Genomic DNA, 24,259 nt, shown 5'->3' with positions numbered 1-24,259 from the left:
GTAGAATTGGACCATCATTGCCTGTGGCAGATTGTGCTTCCTCAGCTGCCGTAAGAAGTACATCCTCTGTTGTGCCTTTTTGACTGTGGAGTCGATGGTAGCCCCCCACTTAAGGTCCTTGGAGATGATGGTTCCCAGGAACTTAAAAGACTCCCCAGATGTGACTGTGGTGTTGTTGATGGTGGGTGGGGTGAGGGGAGGGGGAGCTCTCCTAAAGTCTACAATCAATTCCACTGTCTTAAGAGCATTGAGCTCTAGGTTGTTGCGACGGCACCAGGACGCCAGCTGTGACACTTCCTGTCTGTCCAGATTCCTCCCCATCCTGGATCAGTCCAATCAGGGTTGTGTCGTCCGCAAACTTGAGAAGCTTGACAGAGGTGTCTGTGGAGGTGCAATCGTTGGTGTAGAGAGAGTAGAGGAGAGGAGAGAGTACGCAGCCTTGCGGTGCTCCTATGCTGAGCGTTTGCGGGTCCGAGATGTGCTTTCCCAGCCTCACATGCTGGAGTAACTCAGCGGGTCAGACAGCATCTCTGGAGAAAAGGAATAGGAGATCTATTTTGGGTCGACACCCTTCTTCAGGCTGGGTGTCAGAGATAACGGAATCAAGGTATATATACTGAATAAATGTAATAAATTCATTCAGGGCAGCACGGTGGCACAACGGGAGACTACGGGTGCTGCCTGCGCCACCATGAGCATCCTCAGGGTACAGGTACATAGTTCCCTGAAAAAGGCGACACAATTGGACAGGGTGGTGAAGAAGGGATTTGTCATGCTTGCCTTCATTGGTAAAGGCATTGAGTACACAAGTTAAGATGTTCTATTGCAGCTGCACAAGGCAACTCATGTTCTCAGGAAAGGTGGAGAGTGTGGGTCTCCTGCCAGAATCCGTTCCGCCACTCTCCCGGGGAAGCCACATGCCTTATGAGCAATAATGAGCAAGAAAATCAGAAACATGATTCCGTAGTTGCTAGAAATCTGGAATTAAAAAATGTTTCCATCATTTATTGGCTTTAGAATAAAGAGCATGTGTTGGCTAGAGGGAACAAAGTAAACAGTTTACCCCCTGTGTGCACCATGCATTACTTCCCTAAGTGCTGGCGTTGCAGCAGATTAATAAACTACTTTTGCAATGTATTGCACAAAAATCTCATTGAGAAAGCAAACACTGCTGACTGAGGAAAGACAACAATTGCTGGAGACACTCAGCGGGTCAGGCAGCATCTCTGGAAGATAGTTTGAGGGGAAACAAGCATGAAATATAAAATAATACAGTAAGCACTTCTAGAATTGAATAAAAGGAAGGGATACTCTAAGACAATCATTTGTCATTAGAGGATAAGAGTGAGGAACTAAAAGTGGGAAAATAAAAAATGGAAAGAGACTTCAGAGAAATATTTGTAACCTGCTGCCCGCTCTACACTGGGGGTTTTGTCTCAGGGTTCAAATGTCTTATTTTTCACTATTATCTTTCTCTTTCTACCATTCATATACCTCTTATTTTATCTACTACATCTTCAGTTAGATCAGTTGCGATTAACAAGCCTTCACAACCCACCCTTCGCCAGCTCCACCATGATTAGCACCGCCACTTCCCTTGGACCCCCTACATTGTTGCAAATACATTGTATCCATCATGATCATGTGTGCTCTCTACTCCGTGCATTTCATGCAAACAAAGAATTTACGGCATTGCACCCTGCCGTACATGATAATAATCCAATCCAATTTGATCTGATCTTTTTGCACCGTAACTGCTCTCCTCTCCCTTGTAAACCAGGTGTGATTTATCGCTTTTCCTACATCTGATGATCGATCATGATGACCTGAAACATTAGCTTGATTTAAAAACAGACACAAAGTGCTGGAGTAACTCAATGGGTCAGGCAGCATCTCTGGAGATCTCTCCATGTTCCATCCACGTTCCAATCCATGTTCCCCTGAGATGCTGAGTTACTCCAGCACCTTGTGTCTTTATTTGTAAACCAGCATTTTAAAGTTCCTTTTTCTGCATTAACTTGATTTCTCTCTCCACAGATGCTGTCTGGCCTCAGCATGCTTTTGTTTCAATCTGGATTCTCAACATACAGGATTAAGTTCTTTCCTTTCAGCCCCATTAGTTTGCCCATGACCCATTTTCCAGTCATTTTATGTTCCTCCTATCCTGCACTCTTGATTTCACTAGTAACAGTTCTCTGTGTATTTAATCAAATCCATACATCCCTCTCCACCTTTCCCCTGACAGCATTTGGATATTCACAATGTACTAACTTTACGTATAAATACTTGTAGTTTGGGACATTATGGAAGGAGGCCATTCAGCTGTAGTCGGAGACAGTAAGACTGGTAGGAGAACTGGGAAATGGGGAGGGGATGGAGAGAGGAAAAGGAAGGGCTACTTGAAGTTAGAGAAGTCAATGTTCATACCACTGGGGTGTAAGCCGATCTTTCCTGCACATTCCAAGTCATACTCTTGTGCTTTCCCCCAGCTTTACAATGAAAAAAGGTGAGCAAAAGGGAAGGGCTCATGGAGTTAATAACATATGGACAGAGTGGTGACTGATTAACATGTGTAGAGTCAGGAAAGGCAGATCATTTCCAAATTGGCAAGCTGGAACAATTAAGAGGCAACAGGATCCATGCCAAGGCTCAACTATGTTAAATTGTGTTAATGGATCGGATGCAGGGACTAAATGTTTCATAATCAAATTTACCGACATTGCAAATGTCTGGGAAAGAATCTGTGACGTCTGCAAAGGGACATAGGTTAAGTGAGAGGGCAGGCTTGTGGTAGCTGGAGTGTCATGTTGGGAAAATGTGAGATTCCACATTTTGGAAGGAATGGATAAGCAGAATATTGTTTGAGTGGCGAGAATGCTGAAGTACAGGCGGACTTGGAGTGACCTTGAAATGCAAAGTTAGCATCCAACAAATAATCCATAGCAAACAATGAGGCAGGGAAAAGGAACAGAGCCCTGTATAAAAATGGGGATGGTATAAAAGTAGGAGAGTCCTGCTACTGGTGTGCATGGCATTAGTGAGACCACACCTAGAGTATTAGGTGCATTGCATATGTAGGGAGATACATGTTGCACTGAAGGCTAATTCGAGTAGCTTCCCCATGTTACTGCTAAGGATGAAGGGGTTGGTGTGTGAAGCAAGGATGAACACATTGGGATCACACTGTGCTCACTGGAACTTATTGAAATGCATGGGGTTCTGTGGGGGAGAATGACAGGGTGCAAAGATGTTTCCCCTTAGACAGAGACATGGGGGTGTATTTTCAGAATAAGAGGTTTCCCATTTAGCTCAGCGATTGAGGTATTTCTTCTCTTGAAGAGTAATGGAAGAGGGGTCATTGAATATCTTGAGCAGGTTTTTTGTTTGGTGTTTTAAATGTTCTGGGAAATTGCAGCTGAGACCAAGAACTATCCAGTCCTATTGCTGCTGAGCTGGTCTCTGCTACTTACTGGCACGTATCGAGCTTCATCCATGCTCCCAGATAGTTCATGCGCATCAGGTTATTGGTACTTGCAGAGTCTGGGGTCCTGTTTTGTTAATCGTCAATCCCCACAAAACTCAAGTTTGCGTATTTGCATGCATATGCCAGCACATATTACGCAGCCATATCAACCCACACAATGCCAACTGCTCTGCCATCCCTCTGCCAGCTTCCCTCGTCTGAAGAAGGGTTTCGGCCCGAAACGTTGCCTATTTCCTTCGCTCCATAGATGCTGCTGCACCCGCTGAGTTTCTCCAGCATTTTTGTGTACCTCCCTCATTTCAATGTTGGCCATTGGGTCCTGCTTAGATATAGAAGCATACAACATGGAAACAGGCCATTTGGCCCACTATGTCCATGCTAACCATCAACCAACCCATTTACACTCCACCCACCATTAACCCTATTTTATTTTGTCTGTATTCCCATCAACTCCACCCAGATATTATCACTCGGTTACACAGGACTTAGTTCCTCTGATTATATATTGTCCCTCTCTTGAGTTGATTCAAAGGCTTAAAGCATGTTCAGCTGTGGTATTGGCATTGGGTTGGAAATGCAGCAACCAGCTTGCAAGTTCCCAAAAAAACAGTAATGAGCAGGTACTGGCATTACTTGTGGGGTAAGTGTTGATGAAGATTTGAGGAAGAACTTCAGAATAATGAGGAAATGACTTCAGTAATAACTTGTTGGTGCCTTGGATAGAGCAGATGGAGTTTGGTCTAACACCTCACTGGAATTTAGAGACCTCTTCAGTAGCGGGCAGAGGAACTAATCTGTGTTGTGCACACCCTGGAGTGAAGACTGAACCCATGATCTTCTGCCTATGACCTGGTTAACCTGCCGTTGAGCCACCCACCAACACCATCTTCCTGGCAACCTTATCTTCACAAGGGCCTGTTCCAAGGATGGGAGTGAAACACACTGACATAGGGGGCAGCCAGAGAAGAGGTCCACTCTCCTCTCACCGCTTCCTATAGACAATCCCAGATCCAGGGGGAACACAATTAAACAGCCTCCTTTCTATTTGCAGGAACAGAAGGCTTGGAAGGCATAGTCTTAGGACCCAGCCAGATAAGCATGTCCATCACTGACACGACTGCTTGGGCCACAGCCATGAACAACTTGGGGATCTCGCCGATGCCACTGGTATCAGGTAAGCATGGTTTAGATGGCTTTATTGTGGAACTCCGTATTCAGACCCTTCTGCACTTAGACACAAAGCTGTGAGGTCTCCTGGTAATCCGCTGTCTTGTGTAGGAAGGAACTGCAGATGCTAGTTTAAACCGAAGATAGACGCAAAAAGCTGGAGTAACTCAGCGGGGCAGGCAACATCTCCGGAGAGAAGGAATGGGTGACGTTTCGGGTCGAGACCCTTCTTCAGACTAGTTGGGAAAGGAGAACGAGAGATATAGACGATGGCATAGAGAGATAAAGAACAATGAATGAAAGATATGCAAAAAGGTAACGATGATAAAGGAAATGGGCCGTTGTTAGCTGTTTGTTGGGTGAAACTGAGAAGCTGGTGTGACTTGGGTAGGGGTGGAATAGAGAGAGAGAGAGAGAGAGAGAGAGGGAGGTCCGGGGTTACTTGAAGTTAGAGAAATCAATATTAATGCCCCCGAGCTGTCAGCTGCCCAAGCGAAATATAAGATGCTGTTCCTCCAATTTGCATTTAGCCTCGCTCTGACAATGGGGGAACCTATTTTTTTTTTTTCACCCAGAGAGTTGTGAATCTGTGGAATTCTCTGCCACAGAAGGCAGTGGAGGCCAATTCACTGGATGTAGTCAAGGGAGAGTTAGATAGAGCTCTTAGGGCTTACGGAATCAAGGGATATGAGGAAAAAGGAGGAACAGGGAACTGATTCTTGATGATCAGCCATGATCATATTGAATGCCTGTGCTAGCTCTAAGGGCCGAATGGCCTACTCCTGCACATACTTTCTATGTTTCTCTAGGACAGAGGTCAGTGTGGGAATGGGAAGATGATCTGGTTCGGGCTGTGCAGATTAAGGGAAACTCTGCGAGGGGTTTGGTGGGTCATTGGTCATGTTATGTCATGGGTCTTGATCAAATGAGCTTCACAACGGGTTAGCCAGAGTAAACTGGGAACTGGTTCAGATGCAGATATTGTACGTGTCCCAGTCCCTCTCATAGCCTCAGCTACTGTGGCATCCGGGGCAAGAATCAGTCAGCTTGAAATGAGTCCGAAGCAACACACAGTGGGGTGTTAGAAACCTCAAATAAAAGTGGAGAATGCTGGAAACATTGAGCAGCAACTGTGCAAGAGAAAGCTTGGGGTGGGAGCTTTCACATCCAGAAAGGGCTGAGTTTGGCTCCGATGGAAAAATTAAAATATTTAAAAGCTCAAACCCAGGCCCACCCTGTCCATGTCCCATTGGAGATGTGATCTTTCATGTCTGAAATGCCCCACCCATCTCCGTTGTCAATGGATATTGGGCAACAGGGAGCAGACAGACTCACAGGAGACATGTCTCTAGCTAGTCTCCATTATTAAACTGTATCCTGGATAGCAGCAGTGAATGTTGGAGCCCAAGGTTTCAGGTCAACAACCATCCTTGAGAACTAGAAGAGGCATGGCATTCTGCAGTTAATAAGTGTGAGAACCATGAATGGTCTCATTGAGTACTGACCAGTGAGTCAGCAGGGGACACTCCTAACAGGCTCATCTACGTCCCTTCTGTTGTTATCAGGGAACTCTCCTAACATCTCATCTACATCTCTGCTGCTTTAAACATTCAGAAAACTCGAGAACACAATAAAGTAGGAGCAGGAGCAGATTACTCCTACAAACCTGTCCTACCATTCAGCTTGCTAATAGCTGATCTATGTTGGTCTCATCTCCTCCTCCGTATCAGTTCCCCATTGCCCTCAATTTCTCAATCTTTTACATATTTATCTATCTCCACCTTAAATGTGTCCAAAGATCTGGCCTCCACCACCCTCAGGATGCAGTGAATTCTCGATATTCACTACCATCTGAGAGAAGGAAAGTAACTGTACCCTTTCGCACGAGAGAAAAATTCTCAACATCTACCCTGTCAAGCCCTCATGTGATCTTGTGTGTTTGGATAAGGTCATTCCTCGTCTTTCTAAACCCCAAGGAATACGGATGCAAACTTTCTAGCCTCCCTTGATAGACAGCCCCCTCATCCTTGGAATCAGTCTGGTAACTTGTTTTGACTGCCTCCAGTGCTATTATATCAATTTTTAGGTAAGGGGGTCTAAACTGTGTGCATTACTCCAGGTGTGGTCTCACCAAAATCCTGCGCAACTGCAGCAAAGCCGCCCTATTCTTAAACTCTAATTCCTTTGCAATAAAGGTAAAAAAAACATTGCCTTCTTAACTAATTGTGGTACCTGTTTTCTATTCCTTTGTAATCGCTGCAGTAAAACATCCAGATCTCTTTGAACTTCACTTGCAGTTTCAAACCTTTGAGATAATACCATGTCTTTGTGCATGATCTGGCGCATCTCCACGTTAAAATACATCTGTCAATGTTTTGCCCCATCATTCAATATATCTGTTTCCCATTGCAGAATCACAATGTCCTCATCATTTATTTTTGTATCATTAACAGGGATCCCTGAGATACTCCACTAGATACATACCCCTCCAGTCTGGCAACTGTTCCAACTCAGTCAATTTGTCAAACACGATTTACCTTTTATGAAGCCATGTTGACTTGCTTTGATTAAATTTCCGAAATGATCAGATATTTTCTCTTTGACAATTGACTCTGGCATCTTACCAACAATAGGTATTAAACTAACTGACATATAATTCCCTGCCTTCTTCCTTTATTACTTTTTGAACAAGGGAATCACATTGGCTATTTTCCACTCTTTGCTATCCTCCCCAGGTTGTAGACTGCAAAGAAAAGCAAGGGAGCATCAGTGCACAGATGCATGGTGTTGTGTATCATTTGCAATACAGCCAAAACTATTTGAGGAGGTTATGGAAGTAGTTAAGTAAAATGCAGAACACGTATGGTTAATGCAGTCGCACACATGGTCTGGGATTTCACACAAACTTATTTTTTACTCAAAGCTGTGTTGCATTGGTCCCATTTTATTTCCAGTACCTGAGTTTAAATTGGCACTGTACCGTCTGAGGCACACAAGCTGCGAAATTGCTTTCAGGAACTCGTTCACAGGGGCTCACATGAGTCATAATGAGCACAAGCAGGAAAATACCAAGAAACATGTTTTACTAAAATCTCATCGGAGTGATTTGTAACCACTTTAGATCCTGGCTGGAGATTTAGATTACCCCTACAAACCTGTCCCACCATTCAGCTTGCTAATAACTCATCTATGCTGATCTCATCTCCTCCTCTGTATCAGTTCCCCATTGCCCTCAATTTCTCAATCTTTTACATATTTATCTATCTCCACCTTAAATGTGTCCAAAGATCTGGCCTCCACCACCCTCAGGATGCAGTGAATTCTTGATATTCACTACCATCTGAGAGAAAGAAAGTAACTGTCCCCTTTCGCACGAGTGAAATATTCTCAACATCTATCCTGTCAAGCCCTCATGCGATCTTGTGTGTTTGGATAAGGTCATTTCTCATCTTTCTAAACCCCAAGGACTACTGATGCAAACTTTCTAGCCTCCCTTGACAGACAGCCCCCTCATCCTTGGAATCAGTCTGGTAACTTGTTTTGACTGCCTCCAGTGCTATTATATCAATTTATAGGTAAGGGGGTCTAAACTGTGTGCATTACTCCAGGTGTGGTCTCACCAAAATCCTGCACAACTGCAGCAAAGCCACCCTATTCTTAAACTCTAATTCCTTTGCAATAAAGGTTAAAAAAATATTGCCTTCTTAACTAATAGTGGTACAGGTGCACAACCTTTTATCCGAAGCCTTGGGACCAGACACTTTTCGTAATTCGGAATTTTTCGGCTTTCGGAATGGAAGATTTTTAGCGTAGATTTTAACGGCTGGCTCAGTGGTAGAGTGCTCGGCTCATATCCGCAAGGTCACGAGTTTGCGCCTCGATCCCGGCAGTTACTCGATCGCGAGTTTGAGTCTTCAATGTAGTTTTTTCTTGCAGAATAGGAGAGAATAGGGAGGGTTAGGCTGGGATCATTCGCTGCGAGATGATCTTAGTGCGGGAGACAAGTGTAGGAGAGGTGTACTGACTGTGTGGGCAGAACTTTGGAAGTGATTGCCCACCATTCTCAAAAGCCGCTGTGTCTCCCTGTCCCTCCAACTCCAGAGGAATCCGCGCCCCGATGGGCCGCTACGGCGACAAGTGGCAGTTCGCCCACAGCCCGAGCTGCGCCACCGCAAGAACAGTCATACCTTGCACACCATCAGTTTCTGCCCCTAGTTTCTGCGTGTTCCTCTGGAGTTGGAGCGGGGCTGGGCTGGAGTTGCTGATCTGGGATCTCCGTGCTTGCAGTGGGCCTGGGGGTCGGTGTCCTGATGAGGGGGCGCAGCTCGGGCTGTGGGCGAACTGTCACTTGTCGCCGTAGCGGCCCATCGGGGAGCGGCTTCTGGTGGTCCTGACGTCTCTCAGCTCCTGTCCAGGGGGGTGGCCGGAGACGTCAGGACCAATGTTAATAGCATTCAGCCCTCCAAACCTGCTCCCCCATTCACTACGATCATGGCTGAATGTTGACTTCAGCAACATTTTCCTGCACTAACCATTGGCCAGAAATGTATCTTTCTCTGGTTTGACTGATCCTGCACAGTCCCAGGGATAGGGAATTCCAAAGGTTCATCATACACTGCGAGAAGAAATGTCTCCTGTCCTCAATCCTATCTCTTGCTCGAAGGCTTGCCCCATAAATACATCCTCCTACATCTTCCAAATATTTTCCAATTTCCATTGTATCTCTCATTGCTCCAAACTCCAGAGCAAATGGCTCCAGTCTGCTCAACATTAACCCGCCATTCCTGGAATCAGTGAGTTGTCGTTGCACTCCCAGTGAACCTGTCTAAGGACAGCATGTCCTTCCCGAGTCCCTGAGCCAAGAATTGTTTGCCCAGTTCCAGATGGGCTGCGACTGCTGACCAAATCTGTCGAAAGCCTCCAAGATGCATCGTGTCCTACTTGAGTCCCTGTTCTCCAAACACGGAGGCGTTCCCTGCCATTAATCTGAACATGATCCATGTCTGCAATTAAGCTACACTCACTTGTGGTGACATCTGCCTCTTACGATGCAATGTCAGCAGAATACAATGTCAGGAACAGCTTGACTTATTTTGTGGCCACACATGTTGGACTATTGCACCATAAATTATTGTGCTGGAAATCGCGTTGGGTAACATTGGTCTTGAGGCTGTTAAAAAAGATCTCTCCAAGATGAAACCAATTATGGATCAATGCTTTTCAAGTGGATTCTCACGCTACATACTTCTGTACTTCCTTACCACATAGAAGGAGGTCATTTGGCCCATCACTTCTATGCTGGCTCACAAATTATTGTTATTCTTGTTATTCTCTCCATAATTCTCCTATTCACCTATACAGGGGGTGAGGTCCAATTTACAGCATCCAATTAATCTACAAACTCGCACATGTCAGGGAGAGCGTGCAAACTCCACACAGACACCGCCCAATGTTCAGGATTATACCTGGGTGAGGCTGATGGGGGGGGCTAAGATCAGTTGCAATGTACATTGTCCGCTATCTGGAGTGAGGGAGAATTCCTCATCGCTGAATGAACATGGACTTGTCCGAGGCAGTCAGTAGGTTCACACAAAGGCATGTGGACTGATCACCACTCCAGCTCTGTTAACACACAACAAAAAAGCTTTTCACTGAACCTCGGTACATTTGACAATAATCTATCTATCTATATAATATTAAAACTGTGTGGCTGCTGGCTGGTTGGCTGTGTGTGTTTCTGACTTGTGGCTGCCAGCCTTTGATCTGTTGCTACGCCAACGTCAGACCCAGAAATGCCGACTTTTTTTCCATTTCGGTAGAGATTTCACTTTTCATTCCAAGTATCCACTCCTCATTAAATTTCGTCGTCCCCCCCCCCCCCCCCCCCCCCCACTCATCATTTTGTCGCCTCCTAACGGCTGATGGCGCCCGCATCTCGCCGCCTCAAAGACGCCATTTAAAAACAGTCGCACTGCTGATTCCTGAGCCGCTTGAGTTGGAGGACCATGTCTCCCATGGGGGCTAGGGGTAGGGAACGGCTGCGTTGGGGGAGCAGACCCAACGGGTCTGCACTTGGTCTAGTATAATATTAAAACTCTGTGGCTGCTGGCTGGCTGGCTGGCTGCTGCCTGGCTGTGTTTCTGCCTGACTTGTGGTTGCCAGCCTTTGATTAATTGCAACGCCAACGCCAGACCCAGAAATGCCGACATTTTTTCCATTTCGGTAGAGATTTCACTTTTCATTCCAAGTATCCACTCCTCATTAAATTTTGTCGTGTTTATGTACACATTTTTAATAAAATCCTTCTGCCCCCCCGACTCCCACATTTTGTCGCCTCCTGCTGGCCAGCGACCATAACGGCTGCTGGCGCCCGCCTCTCACCTCAAAGACGCCATTTAAAAACAGCCGCATTACTGACTGCGGGAGCTACGTGGGGGCTACGGGTAGGGGACGGCTGCATTGGGGGAGCAGACCCAACGGGTCTGCACTTGGTCTAGTAATAAACAAAGCTGTCTCACCAAACCTCCGATGAATTTCTGAAACAGGCCGTTGTTCAGGCTGAGACCACGTGTCCATGGTGTCACGAAATGCAGCCAGAAGGCAAGGAACAGCTCCTTTAGATAATGAAACGGGCTGCAAGCTCACACACTCCATATACATGTGGTACACAGACTCTTCCAGCCTGCAAAAGTGGCAGGCGGCTGGAAAGACTAACCGGTTGCAGGGGACAGACACTGCTTGGCACACCAGAGCCCTGAAGATCTTTGGATAATCGGAGTAAGGGTTGGGGGTGGTCTTTACTTTTGAGATGCATCGCGGAAACAGGCCCTTCGGCACACAAGACCAGCGATCCCCATACGCGTGCACTATCCTATACACTAGGGACAATATACAATTTTATCGGTCAATTTACCTACAAACCTGTCCGTCTTTGGAGTGTGGGAGGAAACCGGAGCACCTGGAGAAAACTCACGCAGTCTCAGGGAGAATGTACAGTACAAACTCCGTACAGACAGCACCCGTAGCCAGGATTGAACCCGGGACTCTGGCGCGGTAAGGCAGCAACCCACCAATGTGCCACTGTGCTAGAAGGCGGTGTTTTGCAAGAGGCGAAACGTATCTGCAGCAGGACAGCGGTAACAGTGTATTTGTGTTCACAGATCCCATCTGCGTGCCTGCGTTCGAACACAGCCTGGGGCTCATGGCGGGGATGGCCCCGGTCAACCCCACGATGACCGGCATAGGTTTATTGCGACCAGCCGGCCCCCAGGGGCTGCCAGTAATGAAGGAAATCATCCACTGTGCCAGCTGCACCCTGTTCCCTGCAAACCCAAGTGAGTGTGAGGGGTGGGATCGCGAATGCGGCAAAGGTTCTGTGGGGGCGAGGTGCGGTCTTGGGGGAAGGGGGACAAGTTGCACGTGGCTGTGGGGTGCGTTGACTATTGTCTTTGTCTTGTAGGAACGGCAGGTTGGTGTTGGAAGGGCTGTGAGTCCACACTATGTGTTGTTCTCAGGAAGGACGCACAGCTCTCCTGCTCATTGGGTAAATTCCCCGTGTGTGGCTGGGGCTCTGCAGGCAGGAAGGTTTTGGTCGTCATCCATTGACTGGCTGGGCAGCAGATCAGCAGCTGAGCTGACTGACCAGTGGCAGCGTCACCCCGTCTCTCTCCAAAGAGCAGCCATTCCTAACCGCAATGGGGGCGAGAGGGGATTATTCACATAGCAGCAATGGGAACAGGAGAGGGGTATTCGTAGAGCAGTGGGGACGGGAGAGGGGCATTCATCGCACAATGGGGACAGCTGGGGACATCCCTAACAGCTTGCGTTAGGAGCTTGAGTGTGGAGTTTAAGTGTGGAACAATCAGATGGAAATAGCAAGATTTTATTCTCTAAGAAGAAGGATCTGAAGGTCAGTAAACACTGACTGGTAAAGTTAGCATAACCTATGCAAAGAGCACATTAGTCAGTGTCTTCCCACATCATGTAGAGCTGGCAATGTGGAGCACACAACCAGAAGTCCGAACTTGTGATCGCTGGATTGCGGTAATATTTAAATATATGGTTAATTGGCACAGACATGGGGTTCCCCCATGGGCAGCCCAGTGCCATACGAAAAAAAAGCAACAAGACACACAACTACATAAAAGTTAACATAAACATCCACCACAGCGGATTCCACACATTCCTCATTATGATGGAAGGCAAAAAAATCCAAGCTTCTTCCTCTTTATTTCTCCTGCGGTCGGGGCACTCGAACCATCCTTTGGGGCAATCAAAGCTCCTGGAGCCGGCAGTCGAAGCTCCCGCGTTGGGGCGGTCAAAACTCCCGCGGCTTGGAGTTCCCGATGTCGGTCTCTGACCAGAGACCGTGGGCTCCGTGATGTTAAAGTCTGCAAGCACCCATGGATGGAGCTCTGAGGCCGATCCCTGACAAAGGGATTGTGGGCTCCGCGATGTTAAAGTCCCGTAGGCACTCGCGGTGAAGCTCTCAAAAGTTGGTCTCCAGCAAAGGCCGCCAACTCCTCGAGTTGTTAGGCCGCAGTGCGGACGGAGATACAATACGGAAAAAAATTGCATCTCCGTCGATTAGAAAAAGTTTCCCCCAACCCCACCCCCCACATTATACAAGCTAAAGAACACTAAAAACATACATTTAACACATACTATTAAAACACAAAGGAGGAAAGGACAGACAGACTATTGGCGAGGCAGCCATCGCTGGCGCCACCCGGTGGATTACCCGGTGAACTAAGAGTGGAAATGCAGAATCATATGGTGTTTGCTTCATGGCTAATTATGGCAGCTGCTCGTTCACAATATGTTAAGATGTCCTTTGTACCAGTAGTGATTCATAACAGGCAGGCTTTAACTATAATAAAAACGGGCAAATGCTGGAAATGCTCTGCAGGTCACACTGCATCGGAGGGAAGAGAAATAGAATTCATAGCAAGGATTCGAATAGCGATAGGTCTAGATAGAGTGGATGTGGAGAGGATGATTCCACTAGTGGGAGAGTATGGGACCAGAGGCCACAGTCTTAGAATAAAAGGACATACCTTTAGGAAGGAGATGAGGAATTTCTTTAGTCAGAGGGTGGCGAATCTGTGGAATTAATTGCCACAGAAGGCTTTGGGGACCAAGTCAATGGATATTTTTAAGGCAGATATTGATAGCTTCTTGATTAGTACGGTTGTCAGGGGTTATGGGGAGAAGCCAAGAGAATGGGGATTAGGAGAGAGATAGATCAGCATTGATAGAAGAGTAGAGTAGACGTGATGGGTGAATGGCCTAATTCTGGTCCTATCACTTATGAACATGAGAATTGACATGTCCGATCAAAGACCCTTCATCAGCACTAATGGATGTCAGTTGTTAGCCTATCTCCTGAGATAGAGAGAAATCCAGAAAAGCAAGAGTCAGAGATTGACCATGTGATATGAAGGCATAGTGGACAATGCAGAAATCCATGTACCAGAAAGGTTTTGAGGTAAACCCAGGTTGGATTGAAACAAAGACCATTCCACATAAACCTCAAAAATAGCTTGGGCAAATAAATTCCAAACAAACCTCAGGCATAGCTTGGGCAAATAGATATGGAGGAAGTGAGTGCAGGTGAAGGAGTATTTGTTCAAAGTGAGAACAAGTTTGGCGAGGTGAATAGTGCGTGAGTGAAGGCTGGTTGGGCCTGTGCTCAAGGAGGGAGTGTACGGTTCCCAGCCCATTCTAATGAGGGACGGAGGTGCAAAGGGATTGCACACCCATGGCAAAGAGCAGCCTGATTTTCAAGTTTTGAGTGTTGAGGAGGGCCCTAGATCAGTATGGTTGAAGATTACACACTGGCAGTGTACACTCTTGATGGATAATAGAGAGAGAAATGGAAAGTATTCTGCTCAACGTTTCCTGAAGTTTTATTTTGCCTGTCGGAGCCTGAGATCCACCACATATGGGAAAGTAACAGGGACAGACAGAGAGAGGTTCAGCCTCATTAGACGACCCAGCTTCACTTTGCAGGGATTGTGTGATACAGTGTGGAACGCTGCCTGCAGGAAGCAGGTCAAGGTCATAAGGAATAGGAGTAGAATTAGGCCACCTGGCCCATCAAGTCTACTCCGCCATTCAATCACGGCTGATCTATCTCTCCCTCCTAACCCCATTCTCCTGCCTTCTCCCCATAACCTCTGACACCTCGACTCGTGTGATGTTGTGGGTGTTGTGTTCCGCAGACCTGCCCCCTCCGGCTACCCGCGACCGCCCGCCCGGCTGCAAGACGGTGTTTGTGGGAGGCCTGCCAGAGAACGCCGCCGAGGAAATCATCCGCGAGGTTTTCGAGCAATGTGGCGCCATCACAGCACTCCGCAAGAGCAAGAAGAACTTCTGCCACATCCGCTTTGCTGAGGAGTTTATGGTGGACAAAGCCATCTACTTGTCAGGTGCCTGTCTCTTCCTTCACTGAGCGCGCTGTAGGACCGCCCCATTGACGCAGCCTGAGGAACGCTCTCTGCAATGGTTTAATGCTGCCACTGGGTAGATAGCTCAGCACAATCAGCTCATCGACGGCAGGAAAATTGTTCCCCATGTTGGGGGAGTCCAGAACGATGGGGTCACAGTTTAAAAATAAGGGGGAGGCCATTTAGAAACATAGAAACATAGAAATTAGGTGCAGGAGTAGGCCATTCGGCCCTTCGAGCCTGCACCGCCATTCAATATGATCATGGCTGATCATCCAACTCAGTATCCCGTACCTGCCTTCTCTCCATACCCTCTGATCCCCTTAGCCACAAGGGCCACATCTAACTCCCTCTTAAATATAGCCAATGAACTGGCCTTGACTACCCTCTGTGGCAGAGAGTTCCAGAGATTCACCACTCTCTGTGTGAAAAAAGTTCTTCTCATCTCGGTTTTAAAGGATTTCCCCCTTATCCTTAAGCTGTGACCCCTTGTCCTGGACTTCCCCAACATCGGGAGCAATCTTCCTGCATCTAGCCTGTCCAACCCCTTAAGAATTTTGTAAGTTTCTATAAGATCCCCTCTCAATCTCCTAAATTCTAGAGAGTATAAACCAAGTCTATCCAGTCTTTCTTCATAAGACAGTCCTGACATCCCAGGAATCAGTCTGGTGAACCTTCTCTGCACTCCCTCTATGGCAATAATGTCCTTCCTCAGATTTGGAGACCAAAACTGTACGCAATACTCCAGGTGTGGTCTCACCAAGACCCTGTACAACTGCAGTAGAACCTCCCTGCTCCTATACTCAAATCCTTTTGCTATGAAAGCTAACATACCATTCGCTTTCTTCACTGCCTGCTGCACCTGCATGCCCACTTTCAATGACTGGTGTACCATGACACCCAGGTCTCGCTGCATCTCCCCTTTTCCTAGTCGGCCACCATTTAGATAATAGTCTGCTTTCCTGTTTTTGCCACCAAAATGGATAACCCCACATTTATCCACATTATACTGCATCTGCCAAACATTTGCCCACTCACCCAGCCTATCCAAGTCACCTTGCAGTCTCCTAGCATCCTCCTCACAGCTAACACTGCCCCCCAGCTTAGTGTCATCCGCAAACTTGGAGATATTGCCTTCAATTCCCTCATCCAGATCATTAATATATATTGTAAATAGCTGGGGTCCCAGCACTGAGCCTTGCGGTACCCCACTAGTCACTGCCTGCCATTGTGAAAAGGACCCGTTTACTCCTACTCTTTGCTTCCTGTTTGCCAGCCAGTTCTCTATCCACATCAATACTGAACCCCCAATGCCGTGTGCTTTAAGTTTGTAAACTAATCTCTTATGTGGGACCTTGTCGAAAGCCTTCTGGAAGTCCAGATACACCACATCCACTGGTTCTCCCCTATCCACGCTACTAGTTACATCCTCGAAAAATTCTATAAGATTCGTCAGACATGATTTACCTTTTGTAAATCCATGCTGACTTTGTCCAATGATTTCACCACTTTCCAAATGTGCTGCTATCCCATCTTTAATAACTGACTCTAGCAGTTTCCCCACTACCGATGTTAGACTAACTGGTCTGTAATTCCCCGTTTTCTCTCTCCCTCCCTTCTTAAAAAGTGGGGTTACGTTTGCTACCCGCCAATCCTCAGGAACTACTCCAGAATCTAAAGAGTTTTGAAAGATTATTACTAATGCATCCACTATTTCTGGAGCTACTTCCTTAAGTACTCTGGGATGCAGCCTATCTGGCCCTGGGGATTTATCGGCCTTTAATCCATTTAATTTACCCAACACCACTTCCCGGCTAACCTGGATTTCACTCAATTCCTCCAACTCCTTTGACCCGCGGTCCCCTGCTATTTCCGGCAGATTATTTATGTCTTCCTTAGTGAAGACGGAACCAAAGTAGTTATTCAATTGGTCCGCCATATCCTTGTTCCCCATGATCAACTCACCCGTTTCTGACTGCAAGGGACCTACATTTGTTTTAACTAATCTCTTTCTTTTCACATATCTATAAAAACTTTTGCAGTCAGTTTTTATGTTCCCTGCCAGTTTTCTTTCATAATCTATTTTTCCTTTCCTAATTAAGCCCTTTGTCCTCCTCTGCTGGTCTCTGAATTTCTCCCAGTCCTCCGGTATGCTGCTTTTTCTGGCTAATTTGTACGCATCATCCTTCGCTTTGATACTATCCCTGATTTCCCTTGTTATCCACGGATGCACTACCTTCCCTGATTTATTCTTTTGCCAAACTGGGATGAACAATTTTTGTAGTTCATCCATGCAGTCTTTAAATGTCTTCCATTGCATATCCACCGTCAACCCTTTTAGAATTAATTGCCAGTCAATCTTGGCCAATTCACGTCTCATACCCTCAAAGTTACCTTTCTTTAAGTTCAGAACCATTTAGGACTGAGATGAGGAAAATCTTTTCACCCAGAGAGTTGTGAATCTGTGGAATTCTCTGCCACTGAAGGCAGTGGAGGCCGATTCACTCGATGTTTTCAAGAGAGTTCTTAGGGCTAAAATAATCAAGGGATATGGGGAAAAAACAGGAACGGGATACTGATTTTAGATGATCAGCCATGATCATATTGAATGGCGGTGCTGGCTTCAAGGACCAAATGGGTTACTCCTGCACCTATTTTTCTATGTTTCTGTTTCTCCAGTGATGCTGCCTGACCCACTGAGTTACTGGGGCTGGGCATGTGGTGGGGCGCTGGTTTAATTGCCAGGCCTGGACTAACGGTCTGGAGACCCCAGTTCAAATCCCATCATGGCAGTACTGGATTTTAAATTCAGTTGATAGACACAAAAAGCTGGACAGTGGGACAGGCAGTATCTCTGGAGAGAAGGAATAGGTGACATTTTAGGTTGAAACCCTTCTTCAGACTAGTCAGGAGAAAGGGAAATGAGAGATATAGATGATGATGTAGAGAGATGAAGAACAACGAATGAAAGATATGCAAAACAGTAATAATGATAATTGAAACCGGCCATTGTTAGCTGTTTGGAGGTACACAAAATTGCTGGAGAAACTCAGCGGGTGCAGCAGCATCTATGGAGCGAAGGAAATAGGCGACGTTTCGGGCCGAAACCCTTCTTCAGACTGATGGGGGGTGGGGGGGAGAAGGAAGGAAAAGGGGAGGAGGAGGAGGAGCCCGAGGGCGGGCGGATGGGAGGGTGGGAGGATACAGCTAGAGGGTTAAGGAAGGGGAGGAGATAGCAAGGGCTAGCAAAATTGGGAGAATTCAATGTTAATGCCATCCGGACGCAAGGTCCCCAGACGGAATATGAGGTGCTGTTCCTCCAATTTCCGCTGTTGCTCACTCTGGCAATGGAGGAGACCCAGGACAGAGAGGTCGGATTGGGAATGGGAGGGGGAGTTGAAGTGCTGAGCCACCGGGAGTTCAGGTAGGTTATTGCGGACTGAGCGGAGGTGTTCGGCGAAACGATCGCCCAACCTCCGCCTAGTCTCGCCGATGTACATCGGCTGACATCTAGAGCAGAGGATGCAGTAGATGAGGTTGGAGGAGATACAGGTGAACCTTTGTCGCACCTGGAACGACTGCTTGGGTCCTTGAATGGAGTCAAGGGGGGAGGTGAAGGGACAGGTGTTGCATTTCTTGCGGTTGCAATGGAAAGTGCCCGGGGAGGGGGTGGTGCGGGAGGGAAGGGAAGAATTGACGAGGGAGTTGTGGAGGGAGCGGTCTTTGCGGAAGGCAGACATGGGGGGAGATGGGAAGATGTGGCGAGTGGTGGGGTCACGTTGGAGGTGGCGGAAATGGCGGAGGATTATGTGTTGTATTTGCCGGCTGGTGGGGTGAAAGGTGAGGACCAGAGGGACTCTGTCCTTGTTGCGAGTGCGGGGATGGGGAGAGAGAGCAGTGTTGCGGGGTATGGATGAGACCCTGGTGTGAGCTTCATCTATGGTGGCGGAGGGGAATCCCCGTTCCCTGAAGAACGAGGACATTTCCGATGCCCTGGTATGGAACGTCTCATCCTGGGAACAGATGCGGCGTAGGCGGAGGAATTGGGAGTAGGGGATGGAGTCTTTGCAGGGAGCAGGGTGGGAAGACGTGTAGTCCAGATAGCCATGTGAGTCAGTTGGTTTGTAGTGTATGTCGGTCAGGAGTCTGTCCCCTGCGATGGAGATGGTGAGGTCAAGGAATGGTAGGGATGGTAGGGAAGTGTCGGAAATGGTGTTTGTTGGGTGAAAATGAGAAGCTGCTGCGTCTTGGGTGGGGGAGCGATAGAGAGAGAGAGAGAGAGAGAGAGAGAGAGAGAGGGAATGCCAGGATTACTTAAAGTTAGAGAAATCAATTTAATTCCACTGGGCTGTAAGCTGCCCAAGCCAAATATGAGATGCTGTTCCTCCAATTTGCCTTTAGCCTCACTCTGACAATGGAGGAGCCCTAGGACAGATAGGTCAGTGTGGGAATGGGAAGGAGAATTAAAGTGTCCAGCAACCGGGAGATCAGGTAGGTCCAGGCAGACTGAGCGAAGGTGTTCCGCGAAACGATTGCCCAATCTACATTTGGTCTCGTTGATGTATAAGAGTCCACTTCTTGAACAATGGATACAGTAGATGAGGTTGGAGGAGGTGCAAGTGAACCTCTGCTTAACCTGAGAGGATGTCGGGGTCCCTGGACAGAGTCGAGGGAGGAGGTTCCGTTATTGATTTTGTCAAAACACCTCAGAAATGAAAGCATTCAAATCCATCTGCTTCAGGGGAGGATATCTGCTGAACATTCCTGGCCTGGCCTCTGGGTAACAACAAACCAAACAACATGCTTCACCCTCCCTTGCCTCTGAAACAGCCCAACATGACACTCAGTTGTAGGTAACTCGCCACCAGCTCCCCAACACCGTGTGGAGCTGGGCAATGAATGCTGGTCCCACCTTCACTGCCCACATCCCCCAAAACATTACAATAAATTGCCTGTGTGTCTCCAGCAGCAGTGACTACACTGAAAAAAGTGCTTCAAAAGGTGTAAACCCGCTTTGGGACACTATATACGTTACCTATTTAAAAATAAATGGCAAGTGGAACTATAGAATAGGAAGGAACTGCAGATGCTGGTTTAAACTGAAGATAGACACAAAAAACTGGAGTAGCTCATCGGGTCAGGCAGCATCTCTGGAGAAAAGGAATAGGTGACGTCATCTAATCCTTTTCTTCAGAGATGCTGCCTGACCCGATGAGTTACTCCAGCTTTTTGTGTCTATCTACAGAATAGGTTCCTCTGGCCATTTAAAGCAAAAAAATTATGCCCCTAAACCAGTAACTCATGTTCTCCTTTCATATACTGATAGAGAACTGCTTGATCAAACCTTCACATATATCACCCTTAGCCACTGATCCCTTTCGCTGATCACACTGACTCCAGCTCGCATCAACGTTACTTCTGAACCAGCTGCTTCATGCCTTTTGTGGTCCTTGGCATTTAAACATATTTCTCACACAACTGGGCTTGGATTTTAATTCTGCCGTGGCATTAAATTTATTTAAAAGCTGGAGCTCTTTTGAAGATTTCAAGCTCCCCTTTGCATCTGGGAAAAACAAGATTGTGATCTTTAAATTCTCCAGTCTTGGTACATTGACACAATTCATGATTGACGTACTCTCACCTATAATTTAATTCTCAAGCGAAAAGGCTTCAAATGCATAAAATGTCAGTTGGCATGGATACTACTTTTTTAAGCATATTTTTAAGAACATGCAAATTTAGCCACATAAAAATGTTTCACGATTTCACAGGCTTTTAAGAATTCTGTAAGATCCAGCAACTATTTTCTACATTATTTTGTTCTTTTGTTTATCTGTTTCGTGGGACATTGATGTCACTGGTAATGACTAATATTCGATATCCAACTCAATATATCCCAAAATGCTGCACAATTCAAAGCCAATCACCTTGATGGGTCTCGAGTCACATTGAGGTCGGACTGAGTAAGGTTTGGAGAGTTCCTTCTTGAGGACTATTAGCGAACCAGATGTGATTTTGTGGAAGTCTGATCATCTCCTGGTTACTGAGACTAGCGTTTTACTGTAAAAAGGCAGATTTATTTAATTAATAATATGGTGCCATGGTGGTGCAGCAGTAGAGCGTTTGCAGCGTTTGCAGCGCAGGTGACCTGGGTTCGATCCCAAATATGGGTGCTGTCTGTACGGAGTTTGTATGTTTTCTCCGGGACCGCCTGGGTTTTCTCTGAGATCTTCGGTTTCCTCCCAAACTCCAAAGACGTACAGATATGTAGGTTAATTGGCTTGGTGTATGTGTAAATTGTCCCTAGTGTGTCTATGATAGTGTTAATGTGCAGGGATCGCTGGTCGGTGCAGACTCGGTGGGCCGAAGGCCCTGTTTCCGCGCTGCATCTCTAAACTAAACTTAACTAAAAATAGAATATGTGTGTAAGCTGCTATGGTTGGTATCTTCAGGTCAGTGGTCCAGAACTCTAACTGTAGTCCACTAGCCTACAGTACCTGTACCCATCCACACGTTACTGCACTACATTACCCAACACCCCAACAACTTCAATGGTAGTGAGCTTGTCTCTTGTCAATGAGTTAGCTATCTGTACAGCTTACATAATCATCGTTTTGATTAATGACTTTAGTCTTTAATTATGTTAATACTTAAATTCTCTCTAATTCTATAAAGAATGATATAATTGTCATTATTTGCATTTGCTGCCTAATCGTCTTATTAATGTTCTTTGAAGGATAAACCGTCAGGCATTGGAATGCCTTTTAAGTAACTATTAATCTGACTAGTATTAAGGTGCAGAGGGCATCATGCTGACACAGCTGACAGTGCCACTGGCTCTCAACTCCAGCAAACTAGGTTCAATCTCCGCTGATTGACACAAAAAGCTGGAGTAACTCAGCGGGACAGGCAGCATCTCTGGAGAGAAGGAATGGATGACTTTTCGGGTCTAGACCCTTCTTCAGGACAATCTCCGCTGACTGGTTAGCACGCAACAAAAAACTTTTCAAGCACGTGACAATAAACTAAACTAATCTATTCCTGACCTCTGGTGCTGTCTGTGTGGAGTTTGCGCCTTTTCCCTGTGACCACACTTCTTTTCCCCCGGGTGCTCCAATTTCCTCTGGCGTCCTAAAGACATGAATTAATTAACCACTGCGGATTGTCCCTAGTGCGTAGGTGAATGGTGGAACCTGGGAGATAGCTGACGGGAATGTGGAGAGAATAAAGTGAGATGAGTGTAAATGGATGGTTGATGGTAGGAACAGACTTGGTGGGCCAAAAGGCCTGTTCCATGCTGCACGAAGCTACGATTCTCTTTCATTGGTGATTTTGAGACAAAAGCTGAAAGTTACCGTTTTTACAAATGTGTAAAATCAGAAAACTCAGGTTTAAAGGTGAGAAGTAGGAGGTTTGGAGTGGATCTGAGGAAGAACTTTTTCACCAAGAGTGGTTGGGTTCTGGAACGGATGACCTGAGAGATGGTGGTAACTCCAATATCATTAAAAATATCTGAATGAGCACTTGAATTGCCAATGTAGAGGTGACCATGGTGCTGGTAAATGGGATTGAATATATAAACTCCAGTTCCCTGGGGATAGAAACTGCACTGGTTCACTGCCTGCCCTTCTGACTAGCTCCCCCTCAGGGGTGCACAGGACTCTCCCCCTTCCCGCTCCATCCCCAGATACTTTTATTTGTTGTTCATCACACGTTCTTGTGTGAGATCTTGACCTCTAATCTATAGCATTGCGATGTGTAAGGAGGTGGCAGATGAGACCAATCTGGGCTGAAAAGCTCCTACCACATCAGTGACAGATGTAGGGATGCTGTAACATCAGTGGTTCTTGATTTGCGAGATTCGTTTCCCCTCTTTGCTACCTCCATTCTAGCTTCCCCATTCCAATGAACACCACTGTTTATGCAGGTCGCTCAGTGGTGTGTGTCAATGTTGAAACTCTTAAGGTATGTTCTGAGAGTCTTTTCTTTGCCACCACCTGAGGTTTTGCATGAAGTAGCTGTGCTGATTAAGTATTCCTTCATCTGCACTTGCCCCTGATACATAGACCACATCTGGGCAGCAAACCCCCAAAGAGGAAGAAGCTCCAGCTGATGTGGAAACAAAATGACAACGACAGCTGAGCGATAGATAGGATTACACAGCGAGGAAACGGGCCCTTCGGCCCAACTCATCCATGCTGACCAAGATGCCTATCTTAAATAATCCCATTTGCCTGTATTTGGCCCATATCCCTCTGAATCTTTCCTATTCACGTAATTGTGCCCGTCTCCACCATCTCCTCTGGCAACTCGTTCCATTTACCCTCCACCCTCTCCCGGCACTGGGTTATTTGCCTGCTAAAGGCCTCTGTTTGTGTTCAGGCTACCGCATGAGGCTGGGCTCGAGTACGGACAAGAAGGACACAGGCCGCCTGCACGTGGACTTTGCTCAGGCCCGGGATGACTTCTACGAGTGGGAGTGCAAGCAGCGGATGTTTGCGCGTGAGGAGCGGCACAGGCGGATGATAGAGGACGAGCATCTGCGGCCGCCATCGCCTGCCCCCATCGTGCACTACTCGGACCACGAGGCCTGCCTCACTGCCGAGAAACTCAAAGGTACGTAGCGCTCTGCAGTTAAACAGCCTCAGCCACTGCACCCACTCAGCCCGGCTGCTTCATCTGTCCTGCTGGTTCACAGGAGGTAACGGCAGTGGCCAGACCTCCTCATGGCACAGTGGGGAGAAGGGATGGCTGTCCCCAAGACTCCTACCCAACCCCCCAATGGCACAGTGGGGAGAAGCGAGGGCAATGCCCAAACCCCTCTCACGGCATAGCAAGGAGAATGGAGAGCCCAGACCTGCCCCAAGGCACAACTGAGATAACGCAAGCTCAGTGCCCACACCTCCCTATGGCACAGCAAGAAGAAGGGTGGGCAGAGGCCAGAACTACCTCCCACTCCCCTCCCCATGGTACAGTGGGGAGAAGGTGTGCCCAACCCCCCTCCCCCATGGCACAGCTGGGAGAATGGAGGACAGTGCCCAGACCTGTCCCATGGCTCATCTGAGAGAACAATCTTGAAAATATTTCCCCTCCTCAGTACAAATCATTGATGTGAAACAGGCAGTGAGCAGATGATTCACAACACTGTGCAAATATCTGA

The 24,259-nt window shown here is 47.0% G+C and overlaps 1 protein-coding gene across 3 annotated transcripts in view; it reads left to right on the top strand.

Annotated features, from left to right (window-relative positions):
• Positions 1-24,259, top strand: part of enox1 (ecto-NOX disulfide-thiol exchanger 1) — a 196,568-nt gene that overhangs the window by 44,225 nt on the left and 128,084 nt on the right. For all 3 annotated transcript variants that reach the window (XM_033032888.1, XM_033032887.1, XM_033032886.1), the window contains 4 exons: positions 4,536-4,658; positions 11,812-11,985; positions 14,875-15,081; positions 23,482-23,715. In XM_033032888.1, coding sequence (XP_032888779.1) covers positions 4,536-4,658; positions 11,812-11,985; positions 14,875-15,081; positions 23,482-23,715 — 738 coding nt within the window. The remainder of the gene's footprint in view (positions 1-4,535; positions 4,659-11,811; positions 11,986-14,874; positions 15,082-23,481; positions 23,716-24,259) is intronic.

The sequence above is a fragment of the Amblyraja radiata genome, chromosome 14 (assembly GCF_010909765.2).
Source record: "Amblyraja radiata isolate CabotCenter1 chromosome 14, sAmbRad1.1.pri, whole genome shotgun sequence".
NCBI classification, from domain to species: Eukaryota; Metazoa; Chordata; class Chondrichthyes; order Rajiformes; family Rajidae; genus Amblyraja; species Amblyraja radiata.
Note: the sequence above shows the minus strand (reverse complement) of the source record. Positions and strands in the feature narration are given on the sequence as shown.